This window comes from Catharus ustulatus, chromosome 16, assembly GCF_009819885.2.
Source record: "Catharus ustulatus isolate bCatUst1 chromosome 16, bCatUst1.pri.v2, whole genome shotgun sequence".
Taxonomy (NCBI): Eukaryota; Metazoa; Chordata; class Aves; order Passeriformes; family Turdidae; genus Catharus; species Catharus ustulatus.
In genome coordinates, this window is record NC_046236.1 from 6,656,793 (window position 1) to 6,676,234 (window position 19,442).

General features: G+C 40.5%; 3 protein-coding genes across 7 annotated transcripts in view; 2 read left to right on the forward strand and 1 right to left on the reverse strand.

The window, feature by feature from the left end:
• PLA2G10 (phospholipase A2 group X) overlaps window positions 1–5,963 on the forward strand; it is a 29,666-nt gene extending 23,703 nt beyond the window's left edge. For all 3 annotated transcript variants that reach the window (XM_033074114.1, XM_033074116.1, XM_042779779.1), the window contains 3 exons: window positions 1,494–1,659; window positions 3,122–3,228; window positions 5,663–5,963. In XM_033074114.1, the coding sequence (XP_032930005.1) occupies window positions 1,494–1,659; window positions 3,122–3,228; window positions 5,663–5,808 (419 nt within the window). In that variant the 3' untranslated portion in view covers window positions 5,809–5,963. The remainder of the gene's footprint in view (window positions 1–1,493; window positions 1,660–3,121; window positions 3,229–5,662) is intronic.
• A 924-nt stretch (window positions 5,964–6,887) lies between these two features.
• BFAR (bifunctional apoptosis regulator) lies at window positions 6,888–16,312 on the reverse strand. 2 transcript variants are annotated; one of them, XM_033074113.2, is made up of 8 exons: window positions 15,894–16,312; window positions 12,293–12,617; window positions 11,276–11,474; window positions 10,755–10,924; window positions 9,995–10,139; window positions 9,593–9,763; window positions 8,935–9,137; window positions 6,888–8,069 (listed from the first exon to the last, which is right to left on the reverse strand). In XM_033074113.2, the coding sequence occupies exons 2-8, from the start codon at window positions 12,556–12,558 to the stop codon at window positions 7,877–7,879; spliced, it is 1,347 nt and encodes a 448-aa protein (XP_032930004.1). In that variant the 5' UTR covers window positions 12,559–12,617; window positions 15,894–16,312; the 3' UTR covers window positions 6,888–7,876. The 2 variants fall into 2 exon arrangements, with proteins under 2 accessions (XP_032930004.1, XP_032930003.1); XM_033074112.2 differs by lacking the exon at window positions 15,894–16,312 and adding an exon at window positions 13,711–13,855.
• An 829-nt stretch (window positions 16,313–17,141) lies between these two features.
• The window catches only part of PARN (poly(A)-specific ribonuclease), a 43,514-nt gene continuing 41,213 nt past the window's right edge, over window positions 17,142–19,442 (forward strand). Inside the window, exons 1-5 of one of the 2 annotated variants that reach the window (XM_033074371.1) lie at window positions 17,142–17,211; window positions 17,507–17,584; window positions 18,453–18,532; window positions 18,886–18,953; window positions 19,048–19,129. In XM_033074371.1, coding sequence (XP_032930262.1) covers window positions 17,193–17,211; window positions 17,507–17,584; window positions 18,453–18,532; window positions 18,886–18,953; window positions 19,048–19,129 — 327 coding nt within the window. In that variant the 5' untranslated portion in view covers window positions 17,142–17,192. Of the gene's footprint in view, window positions 17,212–17,506; window positions 17,585–18,446; window positions 18,533–18,885; window positions 18,954–19,047; window positions 19,130–19,442 lie in introns of those variants that run through there. The other variant, XM_033074372.1, reaches the window with a different exon arrangement.

Genomic DNA, 19,442 nt, shown 5'->3' on the forward strand with positions numbered 1-19,442 from the left:
CAAAGGCCAAAGCTGCATGTGCAAGTTGTTTCAACACTTCTGCCCCTAGATCACATGCCCAAAAAGCAGGAGGGACAAGATCTGGGAATAGTCACCAGTCAGGAAAGTACCAAATGCTGCCTCAGTATTCCTCCTAACATGTTTTTTTTTGCCATTCTCACACAGAAACCAATTGAATTTCTTACTGAGGTGATTTCATGAGGTGTTTAAATTCCATTGTTTCATGACATTACAAGTGTCAGAGGTCACCAGCATCCCACGCATTTCAAGTTACTCAACTGTGCTGGGACCGGTATTTTTTCTGTCAAATTTTCCATTAACTGATTACAGTTAATCATATAATCTATTGTGATATAATCTATTACAAAAGATTACTCTATTATGCTATTATAATAGATTATGTGATTATGCAGATTATATTAAAACTGATAATCATAGTTATTTTGTAGAAAAATAACTATCAAAGCCTTCAACAATGAAGTCTAACTATTTTTTTTCCTGCTGTCTCCATCGTAGGTATGATGAGTTATTAAATCTTAATGTCTTTTGGAATCTGTAACCAGTACTGGAGTTTAGGTTTATAAACTGTTCTACTCATACCAAAATAAGTAATTAATTTAATTAATAAGAAAATCTAATCAGTAGCCTTCTAAAACTAATTTTTTTTGTAGTCATTCAGCTTCTTAAAATTTGCTGTGAATAGCTTGAAGCCTGCACTGTAAAGAGAGGCCTCCCATTACCACTGGGCTCTTCAGTGTGTTAGTTCAACCTCTAAAAATGTCACCTACAGTCTCAACAGTTTTCTGCTGCTTGGGACCTCTTGCTCTAGTACTGATATGGGATGGTCAAAATATAGTTCCTACAGTAAATTTTGTTCTGGAAAAATTATAGTGAGAATCAACTAAACAACAACAACCTTAAACAGAAGTAAACAGGAAAATAACCAAACCCCACCTTTCTAATTTGCCTGGAAAACACTCTAAGCATCCACCCCTTTCCCTGCCTTACATCCACCACACCATCCCCACCAGTTATTTGGCTGCTCTGTCTAAAAATGAGGAAAACCAAAACCCTATCATAAAGGACCTGTTTGTTCCAATGCAAAGCACTACATTCTACAAAATAACATGGGCAAAATTGCACATTATGTTAAAGAGAAAACACTGCAATCCTGGGACAGCTAATCTTAGCAACTGGGTGGGCCTGGGCCACAAAACACATGCTGGCCCTCAGCAGCTGGAAGATTGGAAATGACTGGTCTGCCCTTGTAGACTGCCTCCATGGGAGGAAACCTGCACAGCTGTTCTCAGGGTTCAGTGTACTGCTCACTGGGGACACAGGGACTGGGTCAAGCAGCATGGCCCCAAAGTGTCAAAAATAAAACTGGATTATTTTCAAGTACTGTCATTTATTATCAATGTTTTAAAAAACCAAAAAAATCCCAACTATTTTATATTTGCATGTTGGATTCAATAACAGTTTTTCTTCCACAGTTTACAAAGGCATTTTTGGGGAAGCCCATTTGAGAAATCGGAGAGGAATTCTGGAATTAGCTGGAGCCATCAGATGCACCACAGGGCGCTCTCCTTTTGCCTACCTGCGCTATGGATGCTACTGTGGCCTGGGAGGAAAAGGATGGCCCAAGGACAGAGTAGACTGGTGAGAGTAACTATTTATCTGGTTAATTAAGTGCTGAATTCAGATGACAAATAAAAGGACTAAACTATAAAGCAGGCCTATTTGAGAGAGGGAACTGAGTTTAAACACAGCTCAGATTGCTAGGAAACTCTGAGGCATTCAAATTGTGTTTCTGTAGATCTACATGATCTTGCCTTTGATTCAAATTCTCATTGCTTTAGTACAGGATTCACAGTACAACTGAGGTTCTTTGCTGTTGCTGTTCGGCAAAGAGCTAAATAAATCTTGTTGGAGAAGCTTTAAAGTTCAAACATTGAAGCTACCTAAAGTAAAACTTTAAAAACAAAGGCAATAAAAATATTTTGATTTTACTATCTTCCATGTTATTAGTATTCAAAATAATACATAAGGATTATGCAAAACTCAACCTTGCTGAAAAATTATTCTAAAAACCAAACCTTTCCATTTAGTACTAAATCTCAGCAGACTGACTATCATCAATGTAATTTATAATTGATAATTGTCTGGGTTTTGTTCTGGTATGGTTTTGTTGTTGTGTGGTTTCAGTTTTTTAAAAATTTCTATGCATGAAATGATGTTACTGAACTGTATTGTTCAACTATTATGTACTACAGGATCTTTACACAGTGAGTTGTGGGGAATGACCAAGTAATTACTTAATAAGCACAGGAAAAACAGTAATTGCAAAGTGAGAGCTCACAGCATTAACTTTTCCTATTGCAGACACAAATTCCTCAGGCAACCTAAACACCATTTACCTACTGTAATCTGATGGTTCTAGTCTACCAGGAGGAAACTGAATGAATGAATGAATGAATGAATGAATGAATGCATGCTTTGTGGATACACACAGTTCTTCCAGCAAGTCAAAAAGAAAGGGTGTAATTAGTTTGCAGCAAAAACTTACAAGCTGCCTAATTTCAGGTCCTTGTTAATCCCTCTACTTACTTTTTTGGGCTTGCAATGACTCCTCACCACAGACACTACATCAGCATATTTTAACGCCTTTTTTAAGCATCAAAATGTCATGAATTATTACCTATACTGTTCAGTTTCACAATGTCATAGAAAACCTATAAATTCTTTGTGCCAATTATGACAAGAACAATTTTGAAACAATAATTTTGAACAACTTTCCAAATTTTCTGATGATAAAAAGCTAACAGTTCATTTTGTGGAAGGCACTAGGAGAAAAGCATACTCACATATAACTGAGGATGCTCTGAAGATTCAATTAGCTCAATGTATGTCACACATTTTTCTCATCACTTATTACATGCAAAAGCAGTAATTTTTTGCAGGTGATCTATTAAACCAAACCTGGTTTGGTTCCTGAGCAGGTAATTTCTCCTCAGTTCGTACACTCACTGATGACTGTTTAATTATTTCACAGCTGTAGTAACCCACTGCTAAACCCCACACAGATTGTATGACCATAAGTGACCATTTCTGTTCTTCACAGGTGCTGCTTTCACCATGACTGCTGCTATGGGAGAGCAGAACAAGCAGGATGTCAGCCAAAGACTGAAAGTTACCACTGGGAATGCAAAGACAATTCTGCTGTGTGTGGTGAGTGAGCACGTGGCAGATTTTTGGTGTTGGGTGTTGGGGTTGGGTTATTTGTTTTGTTTGGTTGTTTTTTACTTCTACTAATTACCTCATTAGGTATTTTCTTAATTAACTGTAAAACTATTAGTTTACCATCCTTCCTTTTACGACTTTTTTGACAGGATACACTGTGCCTCCAGACAGCACAGCTAAACTGATCAACTGAATGCAATTTCTTCTTCTTAATCCTCTCCTACTGACTGACAGAACAGTTTTGTTTGCTTATCTAAACACATTTACTACTTGTTCAGAAAACACAACCACAACTATCCTCCTTTTACTCAGCATTTACATTTGCTGAGGAACCCATGTAATGCTACTGCCTGCCAAGTCTCCAGCTGGAGAACAACTACAAATAGGAGACAAGAAATTTGTAAGAGTTTAAAAAGGATCTTTTCTAGACTTAGCAAAAAATATTTCCCACCATTTTTAAGTTTATAATGGACATGTTTTTGGTATATTTATCTCTGATCAGTTGCACTGATTTATGAATCAATTGCTTCAATTTATGAATGAATTCATAATTACAGTTTACAGTTTCAAACAATGAGGTAATAAAATATTTGATGAGTATGTTTATTTCTGGAAGTTAAATTAACAAATATTAATTTGAAAATATTTGCATAACACAAATGTACTAATCACAACAGATTGCTGACCACATCCTGATAAATTTTGTTTGATTGCTCCAAAACATACTTGCCATGCTGAGGTAAGGGAAGGACAAAGAGATCACAAAGAAAGAAACCCCCAAAAAATGGTTATGAAGAAAAAGCAGCTTTTCTTTTACATTATTTGTTCACAACCCCCAAAGTTTTAGCAAATGCTTTCCAATACACTCAAAGACTCATTGAAACTGTACCTTCTCACAAGCCCCCAATATTTACAGGGTTTTTTCCTTTTTTCCTTGTTGTTGTCATGTTTTTATGTTGGTTTTTTTGTCTGTGTTTTGTTTGAGATTTTGTTTGTTTGTTCTGTTTTCAAAATCAGGTGCTCAGTTAGTTACTTTGCACATAATTCTATGCTTCTACCTAGAATGCAAATGAGCTTGAGAATTGGTTATTATTTGCAATACAGAAATACAAAAACCCTTACATAAACAGGTTTGAGTTTCTGACTACCATGGTTTAAAGGCAACAGTTGGCCATTCACAGAGAACACAAAACCCTCTCATTTCACAACTCAGTTTAGAATTTGGCTGACCTGAAACCAAATTAAAGTTTAGACATTGCTTCCTTTCCTCCTTCATGTTCAACCTTTACTTTGCCCAAGTGTCTACCTCATTCAGAATCTCCACTTGCTCATTTCTTCCCCTTCCCCTGATCATCTTCTCTCTCACACTAATCAATCACATTACAGTCCACCCTTATTTGGCTGTAAAAATTCTGCTCCTGACAATATTCAAAATACTTGCCAAGACAGCAGGCATGGTGTCAGGAAACCAAGTCCCTGGTGTAGCATGGAGAAAATAAAGTCTGGAGCAATACCAGAAGAACAGAAGAAGGAATAGTTCTCAGTTAACACGTTTTGATTGTTAATCCTATCCTGTTGTTCATGCTACCTGTGCTATTGAGTAGCTCTTAGGGCAACTAGTTGCAGCATAAACACATAAACATTAAGAACACTTCCATTTCATGGCAGAATTTGAGTTCATTCACAAAACTGAACACTTGTTCTGCTCCTGGACAAATCTCAAGCAGAGATTTGGCTAGGCTTTTAAAGTGGTAAACACTCAGACAAAATGTAATCAAGGATTCTTCAGTTTACAGACAGTTACAGAAAGAAAAAAACCACACATTTCTGGGTTGGCACACTGAACCCAAAATACGTTGCTGTAGAAGAAAATGTTCATGCCAAGAAGAAACACTCATGCCAAGAAATCTGTTAAATTACAACACTACAATTATAAAACAAACATGACAAGACATGGATTTTATCACACAAACACACTTCACCTAACTACTTACTGAAAGCCTTCAAAAAAAAAGGTGGGCAGTTTAGGCTGGACATGGAACACCTTTGCATGCCATGTACATATCCCATGTATTATTTTTAATGCTATATCCTATAGTAGATTATAAAGGGTATGTGAATGGAATATCTTCTCAAAGTTTCTCCCAAGGCAGGAAGGGTCCCATACCACTTTCTAAAGAGGGATCAGTTATCAGAGTTCCTTTATTTAGAAACTGGAAGAAGAGTATTTAAGTCTTTATCTGCCAAGACTGGTGATTACTGACTGAGCCACAGGTTGTGTCTTACCAAAGCTCAGTACAGTTCCTATTGCACTTGAAATTTGTATGGTAAATATGGAACATGAGGGAGCAATTCTTAGTATTACATTGGTGATTTTTTAATTTCTTCAGACTAATATCAAATTTACTGTGTTTTCTTTCAGACTCACTAGAAGATGAATGTCAAAAAATGGCATGTGAATGCGACCGTGAAGCTGCCAAATGTTTTTCTAAAGCTCCCTACCATAGAAAATACCTTTTGTGGCCAGACTTTCTGTGTGGTGAGATTCAGCCTTTGTGTAGGTATTAGATACAAGACTCTTGTATATATTTAAATCTAAAATTACTTTTTTTTTTGGCCACATGAATAACAACGAATGATTTTCCCCTTTCTTGATACTCCTTCATTCCACTCCAGCCTCTCCACCCCAAAATGGCCAAAGTAAACATTTTTCCTCTTATTTACCTCCTCCCATGCACTTTTACTGAAATAATAGAAAAAAATACAAATCTGAGTTTATCAGCTTAAGAAGTAACTGACAGAAGTAAATGTTAATTAATAAGTAACTGTTACTTTTTTGTTTATATTCAGATTCAGAGATTTTTCAGATTGATAATATCATTCACTGTGAACTTTTTTATCCCCCTCCATGAACTACAAAATACAAATCAAAGCACTCCACTAACAAATCTTAGCATTTGTTAACTTTGAACTGACTGGAAAAAGTGCATGAAGTGACAGTGTCAGCACAAAGAGCTCTCTCATCTACATTAAACACTTACTACAAAGCCTAATTTGGGTGTTTAAATTGATTCACCTGGAGTAATCCTACCTGCATTGAAGAAGACCTATATATTAATTTTTAAATAGTTTTCTAAACAGCTGCTTATTTGATATGCTCAAACTCCTTACTCTATGTACACCCTGAATTACCTGTAAGCACAGGGAGGAATTCCACCCTTAGAACTTTAGAGCCAGGTTTAAGAATGCAAATGCAAACCATCACCAAAACAGAAACATGAAAAAATGTACAAATTGTTGGGACCAACTGGCTTTCCCAAAAGTGTTTGATCTGCACAGCAAGAGCTCATGAAGCTCAGAAGTGAAGTGAGGTTTACACCTCATCAGGATGTAAAGCTGGTTTTAGCTAGGGTCACCTCATAGATAAGAGAAATCAGTACCACGAACTGCTGAATAATACACTTTTTTTGTAACTACTGACTTTAACAGCTATAGCCAGGAGTGTTTTATGTCTACTTTCATCCACCTCAACTTACTCAAAGGTGCAGGGCTAAAGAACAGGTTTGGACAGGTCAAAACTAATGACATGTACTTCAAGATTAAAAAAGTCAAAACCCAAACAAAATAACCCACCTCTATAGGAAGAGTTAAGATTTCAAGAGAGATCTTTAATCATGAAAAATATTCATAGCCGAATTTAGTTCACATTATTGACACAAATGAAATAAACAAAACAGCAAACCAATGCAGAATGCAAGAGGACAAAGTTCTTGAAAAAAATCTTACCTTTTGATTCAGTCAAAGGAACATATTAACAAATGTCAATCCTGTTTACACAAAATAACTTTCCAGTCAATACTTGCTCACAGACATAGATATACACACACACTATATTGCTGTAAATAATTACAGTGTCAGGTCACTTCTCCAAAATAATTCTTTTTAAGAGAAAACCCTGAATTTAAGAATTAGCAACAGAAGTCAAGAAGAGAGAGTGAAAAGAGCTACTGATGAAGCTTAACTGATTGGAATAAGAAAATTTCCATGATAATTACCACACTTTCCAAGACACAAGAAAATTCAAGTAGTCACTGCCTTCAACTACAGGAATTTTGTAACAAACTCTACTGTGAGGCTGTATATAGGGCAGTCACAATGCTACATGTAAAGAAGACTGAAATAAATAAAGTTCTTTCAACATCCAGTCTATCCAGGAAGGGCATTCCTTTGGCAAACTGAAATTGAGGAACACATTGCTGGTATGAAATGCTAAGTTTAAAAAGAAAAAGAAAGAAAGAACTGTAGCAGTGCAGAAGACACTGATTTTAAGGCAGGCTTGAAAATACACAGAATTCTCAGGACAGAATAAAGAAATTTATCTGATACAAATAAGGTGAGATGACTGTATGAGTTTTATATGGCTATACAGGAATGTGCTTTTTTTTTCCAACAGAAAATCCCTTTTTCCTTCATCAATTTGGAATCAGCTGGTTAAAGAGTAACTTACCTTAAAGCTTTTTTTGTATGTTTAAATTAAGTCCAACATTTTCACTGCTACATAGATAAAGAAAAAAAAGCAAAGTTTATTCACAATGTCCATTTTAAAAGCTAAACAGCTCATGAGTTCCAATGCCAATCACTGCACTTGTGTCTCCAGACGCCTGATCTCTGTAACCACAAGATCAATGTTTATAACTGGGTTAAAATACAAGGCCCAATAAAACAAACAATTGCAGACAAACTGAGGAATAAAAGGCCAAAAAATGGCAACAAAGAGTCCCTGGGTTGAGACTTTCCAGAAATGTCTCCACATTCTGTGAGGAACAGTCCTGTGAAAAAGGAAAGGGAAAGGCTTAGAGGAACTTTCTGGTTTGTTTTCACCCAGCTCTAAGAAAAGCTAATAGGTGCTACAGCTTTAAATTACTTGGCCCTTACTCGGGCATCTGTATAAAAGACCATTTTGCATTCCAGAAGAAGTTTCTTAAAAGCCAGTAGTACGAGATTTAAAGAGGAAGCACTGGTTCAGGCCCTGAAGCCCAGCAGGTTCCAGTGCCACGTCCCAGCTCTGCTTCAGGTTGTCCCAGGTTCCCTGAGCTGTTCTGGGCACCTTGTGCCCTCTATCGGCTGGCAAAGGGAAAAACCCACTACACACCAAAACGAGACTCTCCCATAGAATTGCCAAAGATCACACCAACTATGAATGTTAATATGCTTGAATTAAGACTGAGATAATAACAGGAAACAGAAATTCTGACAAATTATCAGAACTAGTATCAGTGTAACTAAACTTATGATTCTGAGGACTCATCCTGCAGTAACTACACTGTATCATGACTACATTCTGATGTATGTAGTTCTCAGCTGACAGCTAATATCAGGCACCTTAAGAGGAAGTTCTCAAGGTAAAGTTTAGTATCTCCCAGTGGTTAAGAACATGCTTGTTACAGTTTCCACATTTGCTAAATCTGGTAAGTAAAACCACCTCTAAGAAATCCTTGGAAGCATGCACAAAAGTAAAGGCATTCAAAAGCAAGCAGTAGCATATGTGGGAATGCAGATTCACATGTTGTTATTAACCTCAGAGTTTGGGTTAGACACTCATTTCAGTGAGCAATTGTGAAATTGTAAGGCTGATACTTTCTCTTCATAAGGCTATGTTCTTCCTACCCTCTCCACAAGCTTAGTAAGACTTACTTCAATTCTCTTCTTGACCAGAGCCTCCAAAAGGAGAATAATTCCAGAACAGAGAGCAACATGGCATTTACAATTATAAATCTTGATGTCCAGTAGTGCACATCTAGCCAATCCCAAGCAAATTCAGCTATCAACTGGTATGGCAAAAATAAATACTTCACAGTGAATTCTCTCCATTGCCTCCAAGAAGGATCTTTAAGGTCCTGTAAATTAGGATTAAAAAAAAGACTTAACCAATTTTCTATTAAACTGACTTAATACTGGATTATTTACAACAGTCTTTTGTTGAAAAGATGGGCGTTTTATACACTGAAAATAGTAATTTATCTTTATTATACTTGCTAGTAAATAATACTGTAATGCAGTAATTTCCATTAGATTAGAACATCACTTTCTGTAGTCATGTGAACTTCAGAAGAATCAGTTTCACAGATGTAAAGTCTTGAAAGCCTAAAATCAATCCTATTAAAGGTAATGGTTGCAACACTGCTGGTTGCATACGATAAAATCAAAGAACCACTTCCTCTGTAGGTCTGTTGTTTTTAAAGCCACAGTGCAAAGAGATGAAATGAATAATTACATCATGTGTTTTTATGCTCCTAATCTTAAAGTGTTTATAACTTAAGCAAGCATCATATTTAATGGTTTGAATACTTACAAGCAGTTTTGTGACAGTATCTTCATACTTGTCTTCTTGCATAGGACAAATTGTGTGGATGAAAGGTAGGAAAGCTTCTGTGTAATCAAACAAGTATAGGTATAGCATACTGAGTCTTGGAGAACTCTTCAGTGCATACAGAAGAAAGAGTGATTTTCCTGGGTTTATGGCCTAAAAGGTATCAAATTATCAAGTTCCACTCAGTGAAAAAATAAAATGAAAGGGACATGCCAGTTCTTAGATTTTCTGACAATCATTTTTCAAAGACTTGTTTGTTCATTAAACTGAGCAGTTTTCACACAGTAATTCCACCACTTTTAACACTTCTCCTGACTTCAAGAGAATCTTCTTTTACTTTAAAAATTAATATACATGACATGATACGTTTTATAAAAAATTTACCTTATATTCCCAGAGATTCTGTGGTGGTTTAACACCTAAAGTTTTCACACGTTCCAGTTCTGCCATAATAGCTCTCCTATGGTTACTGTTCTCTACACTGTAAGGCTCTTTGGTGAAATCCTCTTCAGTCAATGTTAGGAGGAGTCTACAAAAGCAGAAGAATTAAAAAGGTAAACAGTGCCTATTGACTAAAAAAAGATGACTAACAAATACACAACTGCATACTGAAACAATAAGCTCCTGACATAAGGCAGCACCTTTTGGGTTAAGGAATGGTAGAATACTTGGGGTTGGCAGGGACTTCAAAAGATCATCATTACATTGCATATCAAGTGCTCTACACCAACTGCATCGCAGAGCCTGGGTTTTAGATTTCCTTCTTTTCCAGTTTCCTTTTGCCTGCTTTCAGCATGGCTCTTGGGTGGAATACATATGCATACAGCCCATGCATATTTCCACAAGAAAGGCAGAAGGGGTGGATAATACATCAGCAGAATTTTACTCTCGGTCTCATTTCAGTCTGCATTGTCAGCATTTTAAAAAGTTCTTAAACAATTTTCAGGTAGCTTGCTAAGTATCTACTACCAGAAGTCTTCAACAGCAGTTGTTAAAACTTCTTCTGAGATTTACTGTGATACATCAACAGAATACTCCCACAATCTACGTAACACAGTACAGACATTTCACAATAAGCCATCCCTAAGGAATCTATCAGCAGTCCAACCACATAATAATTGTCCTTGACCATCAGGCCTCTCACCTTCCATTTACTTTCTCCAGTAAAAATCTTTCTTTGTAATGTGAAGCCCATGGGCCCAGCTGCTCCAGCCAGAATATCACCTCCTCAGCAGTCCATCTAGCAACAGGCTTGTGGACAAGAAGATCATCTTCAAATTCTCTACTACTCCAGTGATAGCCAAGTAGAACTACCTACAGGTAGATTACAAAGATAAATAAACCAAGATCCTTTACTTGCAAAGCAAATATACAAATGATATAAATAAACACCCAAAAAGAGGCTTGACACGTAGAGTCTTCCATTTCATGGAGACTAGAATATTCAGGTTATAAGAAAGTATTTTGAAGTTTTACTCACTACCTTCCATTTGCTGTACAATGCAATTGTAGCTCCTGACAGACGGCTCTGAAGGCCACTTTACTTACTGTGCCCAGCTGGAGTCTCTTCTGTGCTGACAATCTTTTTACTGTGCATGTAATTTAAGAATATTTGATTGCATGCTTAGGGAAGAAAATACAGAAAACCAACCAGATGAAACTTACTGCTACACAAGTTAAAGCTGTCAGAACGCCGGAGAAAAACCCTCCTCGAGGATTAATTCTTCCTGTGTTCGAAACTGTAGGCATCTGGTCATTCCCATATTTTTGGAAAGTTGCTAAGCTGCGTGCTACATCACTGTTTTGTTCAATGTCTTCTTTTCTTTGTTCAATGGCATCAGAAAATAGCTTTTCAATAACATCCCTAATAGGAAAAATATCTGTCATTATACTATAACCATTGAGTCTTAATATTTAGAAAAGGGACTAATTTTTTGATTTTTGATTTCCAGCCCTTACTGAAGATTATCATCTTTGAAAGCAAGAAAAAATTAGTTATTAAAGCTTACTAAACTTAGAATTACATCAGTCACTGCCAAACAACATTTTCCTTAGCTTCTAAAGCTAAAATACCACATAACTCCCAAGTTACTCCTTATATAAAATTAGAATTCTGTGTGCCACTGGCAAGCCTCAATTATTAAAAAATGCTAAGCAAAAGACAACATAAAAGCCTATCATCAATCCTACCATCTATTTATTTAAATATTATTAACCCAGATAAAGTATTACTAACAAAACAGCTTGTGGGTAATTCAAGACAGCAAATAGATGCTTTTAGCAATGCTCTACAATGTGATCACATTTCTTCCAATAAATAATTCCTATTACAGAAATTACTACACAATTATCCAAGATCAATCTAACTTAGAATTATTAGAAAACAACCAGCTATATTAGAAGACTGAGGATCCCTCTTTCCATCTCCCAAAAAATTTAGAATGGAGGAAAGCCCTCCCCTTAAACAAAGCTCCTCCCTCAAAACAAAACCAACCAACCTCCCCTTAATTCCATGTGCTTGAACAGTTCATTACAAGTACACAAACTGAAAGTCTTTGGGATTTAAATTTCTTTGTGACAGACTACCAATAATCTAAGAATATCTGCAGCAGAAGAAACCAGATAGCTAATTTCTGTGGTTTCATTTATGTAAAACAGACATTCACAACATAGTTCATTCACCTGAGGAGGATGTTGACTTTGGGGAATCCTTCCCATTTTTCCCTGCATTCAGGGCATTCATTCTTCTTGGACGATACCCACCACAAGGCCAAGCAATGCCTACAGAAGCTGTGCCCACAGTTCAGGGTGGTGGGATTGATCAGAATGTCGTAGCAGCAGTGGCACAGGAACTCACTGACTGAGATCTGCCGACCCACGCCAGGAGTAGCACACGCTTCAACTTTTGCCCTCTCTGTTTCGCCTCCTAAAGTCTCATCTTCTTCCATTTTCCTTTATGCCTTACACAAAGCTCTCTTAGATCTTCAAATCAGATAAGGCATTACATCTGCAAAGCAACATGAAAACAGCTGTTGTAGAAATTTATAATTCTAAGCAATGTGATTCACCGCTTTTGTCACTCGGTTTTAAATTAAAGTAACTCAGCCCTCCCCAAAATGAAACATGATCTACTTTTTCAAGTACAATCAAAACCAGATTCTAGGTGTAAACAGGTGGGCTCAATCTCCCTATGCTTTCTTCTCCCGTGTTACAAAATACATGAAAGTGAAACAGCATAACTCACTATGAATCACATGACTTTTGACAGTAGTTTTAAGCAGGGTTTTAGTAAAAGAAACCAGTCAAAGGAAATATCATTAAAAAGTACCATTAGAGGATACAAAAATAAAATACCAGTATAACATGACGATCTAATTTGCTTCATCCCTCTTCTTCCCAAGCATATGGACTAAAACATTACTAACAGAGGTCAATGCTAGACATTTCTGGGAATTGATCCACCAAGATATATGCTTTAGAATATAAGGGATTGATCTGCACACCTTCTCAGCAAAGCTTTAAACTCCACATTAACTTTACTTGTAGTTACTTTGTTAGTATTACAGAAAATGCACAGGTAAGAAGAGTTTAAGATGGTTCCAAGCTTACAAACAATATAAACCTATTTCTTGATGTTCCTACTCCATTCTCTTAGATAGCAGTATATAGCTTCTTAAGAAAAACACTGATCCAGATCACTCACTCATCGATACGTTAGAAATACCAAGAACCAGACAATTTTCTCCTTAGGCACTACCAAGCCAAAATATGATTACACTCTCCACCATGTGGCTTCTGCTTGCTACTAACTAACCAACTTAACATCCAGATCAAGCACGAAGAGATAAGCACGCAAGCAGAAATTACAAAAAAACCCCAAGCACAGAAACAGAAACCAATAGTGAAATTAGAATTCTCAGACTTCCAAACCTGTATTTCCCTGGCAAAGCACAGACTGTTGGCTTTCTAAAACAAATCTGAAACAGCACTTTTAAGAGAAGAAAGAAAAACAAGATTTTCCACCCAAAAACATTCTTCTAGTTTTCCTGAAAGGCAGAAGCAACAGGATTTCTGTGGAAAATACAGGAAAAACATTTCACCGCTCGGTCAGCGCCAAAAGCCAGCAGCAGAATGCTTCGAGCTCCTCTCCCTCTCTTCCCGGCTCCAGCTTCCTGCACTCCGCGCTGCTTTCCCGGGCGCAGCACGGCCGGGCCGGGCCGGCGCGGGGGCGGCCCCGCTCCGACACCGGGCAGCGGCTCGGGCCCCGCTCCGATAGCCTGCAGCAGCTCGGGCCCGGCTCCGGTAGCCTACCCCAGGCTCAGGCCGCGGTCCGACAGCCTGCAGCGGGCTCGGGCCCCGCGGCGCCCCGGCTGCAGCCCGGGCCGAGGAGGGGCCGGGCCCGCCCCGCCGCTTCCGCCCCGCGGGCACGGCGGCACCGCGCTCCTCCCTCAGCGCGGCCGCTGGCAGCGCCGCCGCCGCTCGCCTTCGGATTTCGAGCGTTTAAATCACCGCACTTGAGCGCTGCTACACTCCCAGTCCCGGGAATACACGCACTCCCATATTCGTGAGAACTGAGGTACCCTTCTCACTACGCACCCAGGTAGCCTTCCTTCGCAGAAACTGTTCAAGGTTGATTTTAAAATAAAGATTCGAGGTGTAACCTTAGAAGTAAATGAGACTTCTAGCTGCTAGTTTGATTTGCAGTGCTAACGCATCCTGCACAGACACTGTTCTTACCACATAAGAGTCTGTCTAGCCACACATTCACAATTACTTCCATCAGTTCCTGTTCCCTTACTGAAATTCTTTTTGACTAGTCCCAAAAGAATCGGTTCACTCCCTTCCACACTCTGCCAGGAGGCTGTAGCCAGGTAGGGCACAAGTGACAGGACATGGCTTTGCTCTGCACCAGGGCAGGTTCAGGTTGGACATTAGCAGAGGGTGATCAGAGATTGGAATGGGCGGCACAGGGAGGCGGTGGAATCACCGTCCCTGCAGGCGTTCAAGGACTGGACATTGCACTGAGTGCCATGGTCTGTGTGATATGGTGGTGTTTAGTCACAGGTAGGACTCAATGATCCCAGAGGTTTTTTCCAACCCAATTGATTCTGTGAATTTTTAATAGCTCTAAGATGTATTTTACTCAACTGTTCCACACAGTGACATTTTAAGATTTTGTTCCAGTTTGATATGAAATACAAGTCTAGTTCAAATGATATTTCAATTAATTATTCCAGCCTATTTCAAGAAAGAAAATAGTCTCTCATTGTTTTCTCTCTCATATTATCCCTTTTTCCCCTAGAGAATCAGCAGATCTTTAAACTAATCTAACATGAAAGAATTCAACCTCTTCTAGATCAGAGGAAGTGCATCTAGATCTACCTTGGTATGCAAGGTGAAAATGCAGCCCAGAATACTTACTCTAGAATGTAGTTTTTAACTACTTCTTTATATCTTTTCACTTAGCTTCACATTCAATATTCACTAAAGTAAAAGAGCACACACGTGTTTGAGAGTCTGTGCAGCAGATTTGAATGATGTGAAAAAAGGGCCTTTCTGCTCCAGTTTTATAAACTTTTGACATATAAAAAGCCATGGAATCTCAAACTAACTGCTTGTATTGCCCTCTCCCACTTCTTGGGTTTTCCTACTGCTTACATAACACCACATACATGTTGAAGTAAAAAAATATCTAATCTCTAAGACATAGTACTTCAATTCCTATTGAAGTACTTTATTACAGTATCATACTGTTTGACTTGGTGTTTATTGTGTGGGTGAGAGAAGCAGAGTCCCAGATTTGTCAGCTATTTGGGAGGAAATGTCAAGCTCCTAAAACAGCCATCAGCCACTTTGAAGTGCCATGAGCACTTTAACTAGAAACTGCAGAAATGCATCTTTAAAAACTGAGGAGTAACTAAAAAATTAGGCTTCAGCCAATTTAGTGCAAAAAAAAAACCCTCTGCCACTTTAACTAACATCTTACTGGGAGCCATTTAATCATATTAGGTGATTTGCTGGGAATGTCTGTTGAATAAATCACTTACACTGAAAAGATGACACTTAATATTGAAGAATCTTTAAAAGCTCTCTCCACCAAATCCTGTATAATAATTTATCTTTTTCTGTATGCAGAAATTACCCCCCACAGTTTGAATTTTTCCGTTGTTTTCATTCTGCTGGAATTCTGGAACAGAGGCTTTGAGCCCTGTGAACCCCATCCCTGCAGCACAAACTGAACTCCTGTGCCGCCCGTGCCCCCTGCCCTGTGTCCCTGCAGCACCTTCTCTCCGGGGCAGGTCTGCCTTGCACAGCGCTGCTGCGGGCCCGTCCTGCGGGCCCGTCCTGCTGGGCGCTGCTCTTCCACAGCGAGCTGCCAAAGCGCCGCTCCTTCACAGCAACACGCTCCTTTTGGCATACGCCAAGGCGTCCAGTTCCCCTGCAATTATCATCATTAAGGCACCGTCGCTAGCAGCTCTCCACCATCGTCCTGGTGTCTCCTAGGCAGAGTCCCATCCCTTCTTCCTTGCTGGTGCTAGTTACGCTTTGAGGCCGAAGCCCACATCAATGACATTTCACCACACCGCACAGAACTGCGGCTGATGTAAGACTTCCTTTCCCCCCGCAGCCCTGCTGCAGCCACTCGGGTCCCGCGGCCCGCCGGAGCACACGGCAGGCTATGGCAGGCTGTGGCAGGCTATGGCAGGCTGCTGCAGGCTATGGCAGGCTATGGCAGGCTATGGCAGGCTATGGCAGGCTGCGGCAGGCTATGGCAGGCTGAGGCAGGCTATGGCAGGCTGAGGCAGGCTATGACAGGCTATGGCAGGCTGCGGCAGGCTGTGGCAGGCTATGACAGGCTATAGCAGGCTGCGGCAGGCTATCGCAGGCTATGGCAGGCTGCGGCAGGCTATGACAGGCTATGACAGGCTGAGGCAGGCTATGGCAGGCTGTGGCAGGCTGTGGCAGGCTATCGCAGGCTGTGGCAGGCTGTGGCAGGCTATCGCAGGCTGCGGCAGGCTATGGCAGGCTGAGGCAGGCTGTGGCAGGCTGTGGCAGGCTGTGGCAGGCTATCGCAGGCTGCGGCAGGCTATGGCAGGCTGAGGCAGGCTATGGCAGGCTGCTGCAGGCTATGACAGGCTATGACAGGCTATGACAGGCTGCGGCAGGCTATGGCAGGCTGCTGCAGGCTATGGCAGGCTGAGGCAGGCTATGGCAGGCTATGGCAGGCTATGGCAGGCTATGGCAGGCTGCTGCAGGCTATGGCAGGCTGAGGCAGCCTATGACAGGCTATCGCAGGCTATGGCAGGCTGCTGCAGGCTGTGGCAGGCTATGGCTGGCTGCGGCAGGCTGCGGCAGGCTGTGGCAGGCTGCGGCAGGCTATGGCAGGCTGCGGCAGGCCCCGCGGGCGCACAGGGCGGGCCGGCCCTGAGGGCTCCGCCCCGGTAGGAAATGGCGGCGGGCCGGCCTCACGTGCGCGCTCACGTGCGGCGCGCGGGGCGGCCCCGGAAGCGCTCGGCGGCGGCGGCGGCGGCGGGCGGTGCCGGGCGGTGCCGGGCCGAGCTCCGGCGGGCGGGGGCGCGGGATGGAGGTGATCAGGAGCAGTGAGTGATCACCCGCCCCTGCGTGCGGAGCTGTGCGCCGCTGGCGCTAAGCTGTCCCGGTGTCCCGGCGTCCCTGCCCTGGGCTGGCGGCCGCTCCGGCCTCAGCCTCTCCTTCATGGCGAAGGGGTCTCCGTTCCCCCGCTCACCCATGAGGCGCAGCCCTGAGCGGGAGGCGCGGCCCCGAGGCTGAGGGGGCGGCGGGCAGGCCCCGGCCGCCCCTGCCCGCCCGAGGGGCGCCGGGCTGCCGGAGGATGCGGTTCGTAGTCTCAGGTGTGTTTTAACCCTTTGCCCACAGATTTTAAGGATAACCTAAACAAAGTGTATGAAGCCATTGAAGAGTCGGATTTCCTGGCCATCGATGGAGAGTTTTCAGGTACAGTTGCACCTGTTTTGTGATTGTGAACTGTTGGCAGTATCTGAGGGGGAATAGTTTGAAGTCGGTGCCCGAGTTCGCTCCTGTGATGTGTCTCAGGATTGGCTTGGAACAGCTAAAGCTGAGGCTGCCACAGAGTGATTAAACCACTTGTTACATGTGCAATAGCAAGGCTTTGGTCAAAGATACATGTCGTGTTCGTGCTGCTTGTGCTGCCACAGTAATCTTTCAACATGACAACTCAGAGTTGTTGCAGCTCAAGGTAAAAATAACAAGGTGTTGCGTGTTCCATGAAAGCAATGGATTGGGATAAGTGAGAGAGATCCTGCAAGTGTTTGGATAGGGAAAGGCAGCACTAAGAACGTGCGTGTTTGTGAAACCCTGATGGTATGTGCAGCACAGAGATGCTTCAGTAGGTACTTTGCTTTTGGGATGCAGAATTCCATTCATCCGTGAAATATAAATGAGAGCAAGATTAGGTTTTGTTACACGTGGTGTTTGTGGAAGTACAGTTGTTGCATCTTGCTTAAGGTGACTAAGTTACTCGATAAATCTCTGGGCAACACTTTTTCCATTTTTAGTTTGGCTTTGGTCCTGCATTGTGTTGTGAAGCTCATGTACATTAGGGTACTGATAGGTCTTGGCCTGTTACTGACATGTTAATAGGAGCCTAAATGACAGAACTTTGCTTCTAGTGTACCGCTATTAAAATGAGTGGCTCATTGCAGTAGTTTTTTTGTCAAATTGAATAATTATAACACATACTTTAAGTGAAACCATTTTTCTTAAATTGCCAGTAGCTGCATTTCTTTGCTGTGGTTAGTTTTGAAAAAGCTTACCCCAAGCAAAATATGTTCTACTTTTTCAGGAATCAGTGATGGGCCTTCAGTTAGTGCATTAACAAATGGCTTTGACACTCCAGAAGAAAGGTATCAGAAACTTAAAAAGGTAAAGTGTTTACATGGACTAAAATGAAAACTGAAGCTACTTTTGGTGCAACATCTTGTGTGTGTGACCAACAGGAGGAAAGAGAGATAGAACTTCCCTCAGTTCTTGTCTCTGTGGAATGAAGTGCATAGTAAAGTCATGTTGGACCAATAGAAAGATGATTACATGGGGATGAAAACTAGTGGGAAAACTCTGGTGTGTTTACTTTAAAATTACCAGCAAAACAAACATTGGTTAAGAAGATTCACTTTACTTAATTTTGAAATGGAGAGAAATCATATGTGGATGCACCCTGGTAATCTTTAAATGTATACATGTTTTATTCTCATGCAAAGTTTTCCTTTCCTTTCCAGCATTCCATGGATTTTTTGCTCTTTCAGTTTGGCCTTTGCACTTTTAAATATGATGACACAGAAGAAAAGTATGTTATTATCTTATTTCTTGTTTTCTTAATTGAGGATTTTCTAAAGTAATACTGACAAGTTGTATTGACATGTAACTCATCTTTTCTACAGGTATATAATGAAGTCATTTAACTTCTATATTTTTCCAAAACCCTTTAACAGAAATTCACCAGATGTCAAGTTTGTCTGTCAGGTTAGTAGAAAAACAATTTAATTTTATTTGGTTAAGGTATACCTGAAACAAACTTCAGCTTAAAAGGTAGAAAAATGTAAGTTTCTGGATTGTTTTTTTTTCTTATAACATAAATAAGCATCATTTAAGAGCAATCCCAAAAATGAGCTTTAAGGGAATATCCTTGACTTCAGTTTTTAAATCTTGTTGCGCTTTACATTCTGTGGTTTCTTGAGATAGTGTTCCAAACTTGGCAAGACGTTTCTATTTTTTTCCCCTTTCTCATTGAACTTCCAGTTTCCTTGCCTTTTAAAATCATTTATTCTCATCTGCT

Coding starts and splice junctions, on each gene's coding strand:
- BFAR (XM_033074113.2), bottom strand. CDS start 12,558: ATGGAAGAAGATGAGACTTTAGGAGGCGAAACAGAGAGGGCAAAAGTT. Junction 10,925..11,275: donor CAGCTTTAACTTGTGTAGCA/GTAAGTTTCATC, acceptor ATCTACCTGTAG/GTAGTTCTACTTGGCTATCA. Junction 9,138..9,592: donor ATACTGTCACAAAACTGCTT/GTAAGTATTCAA, acceptor CCTAATTTACAG/GACCTTAAAGATCCTTCTTG.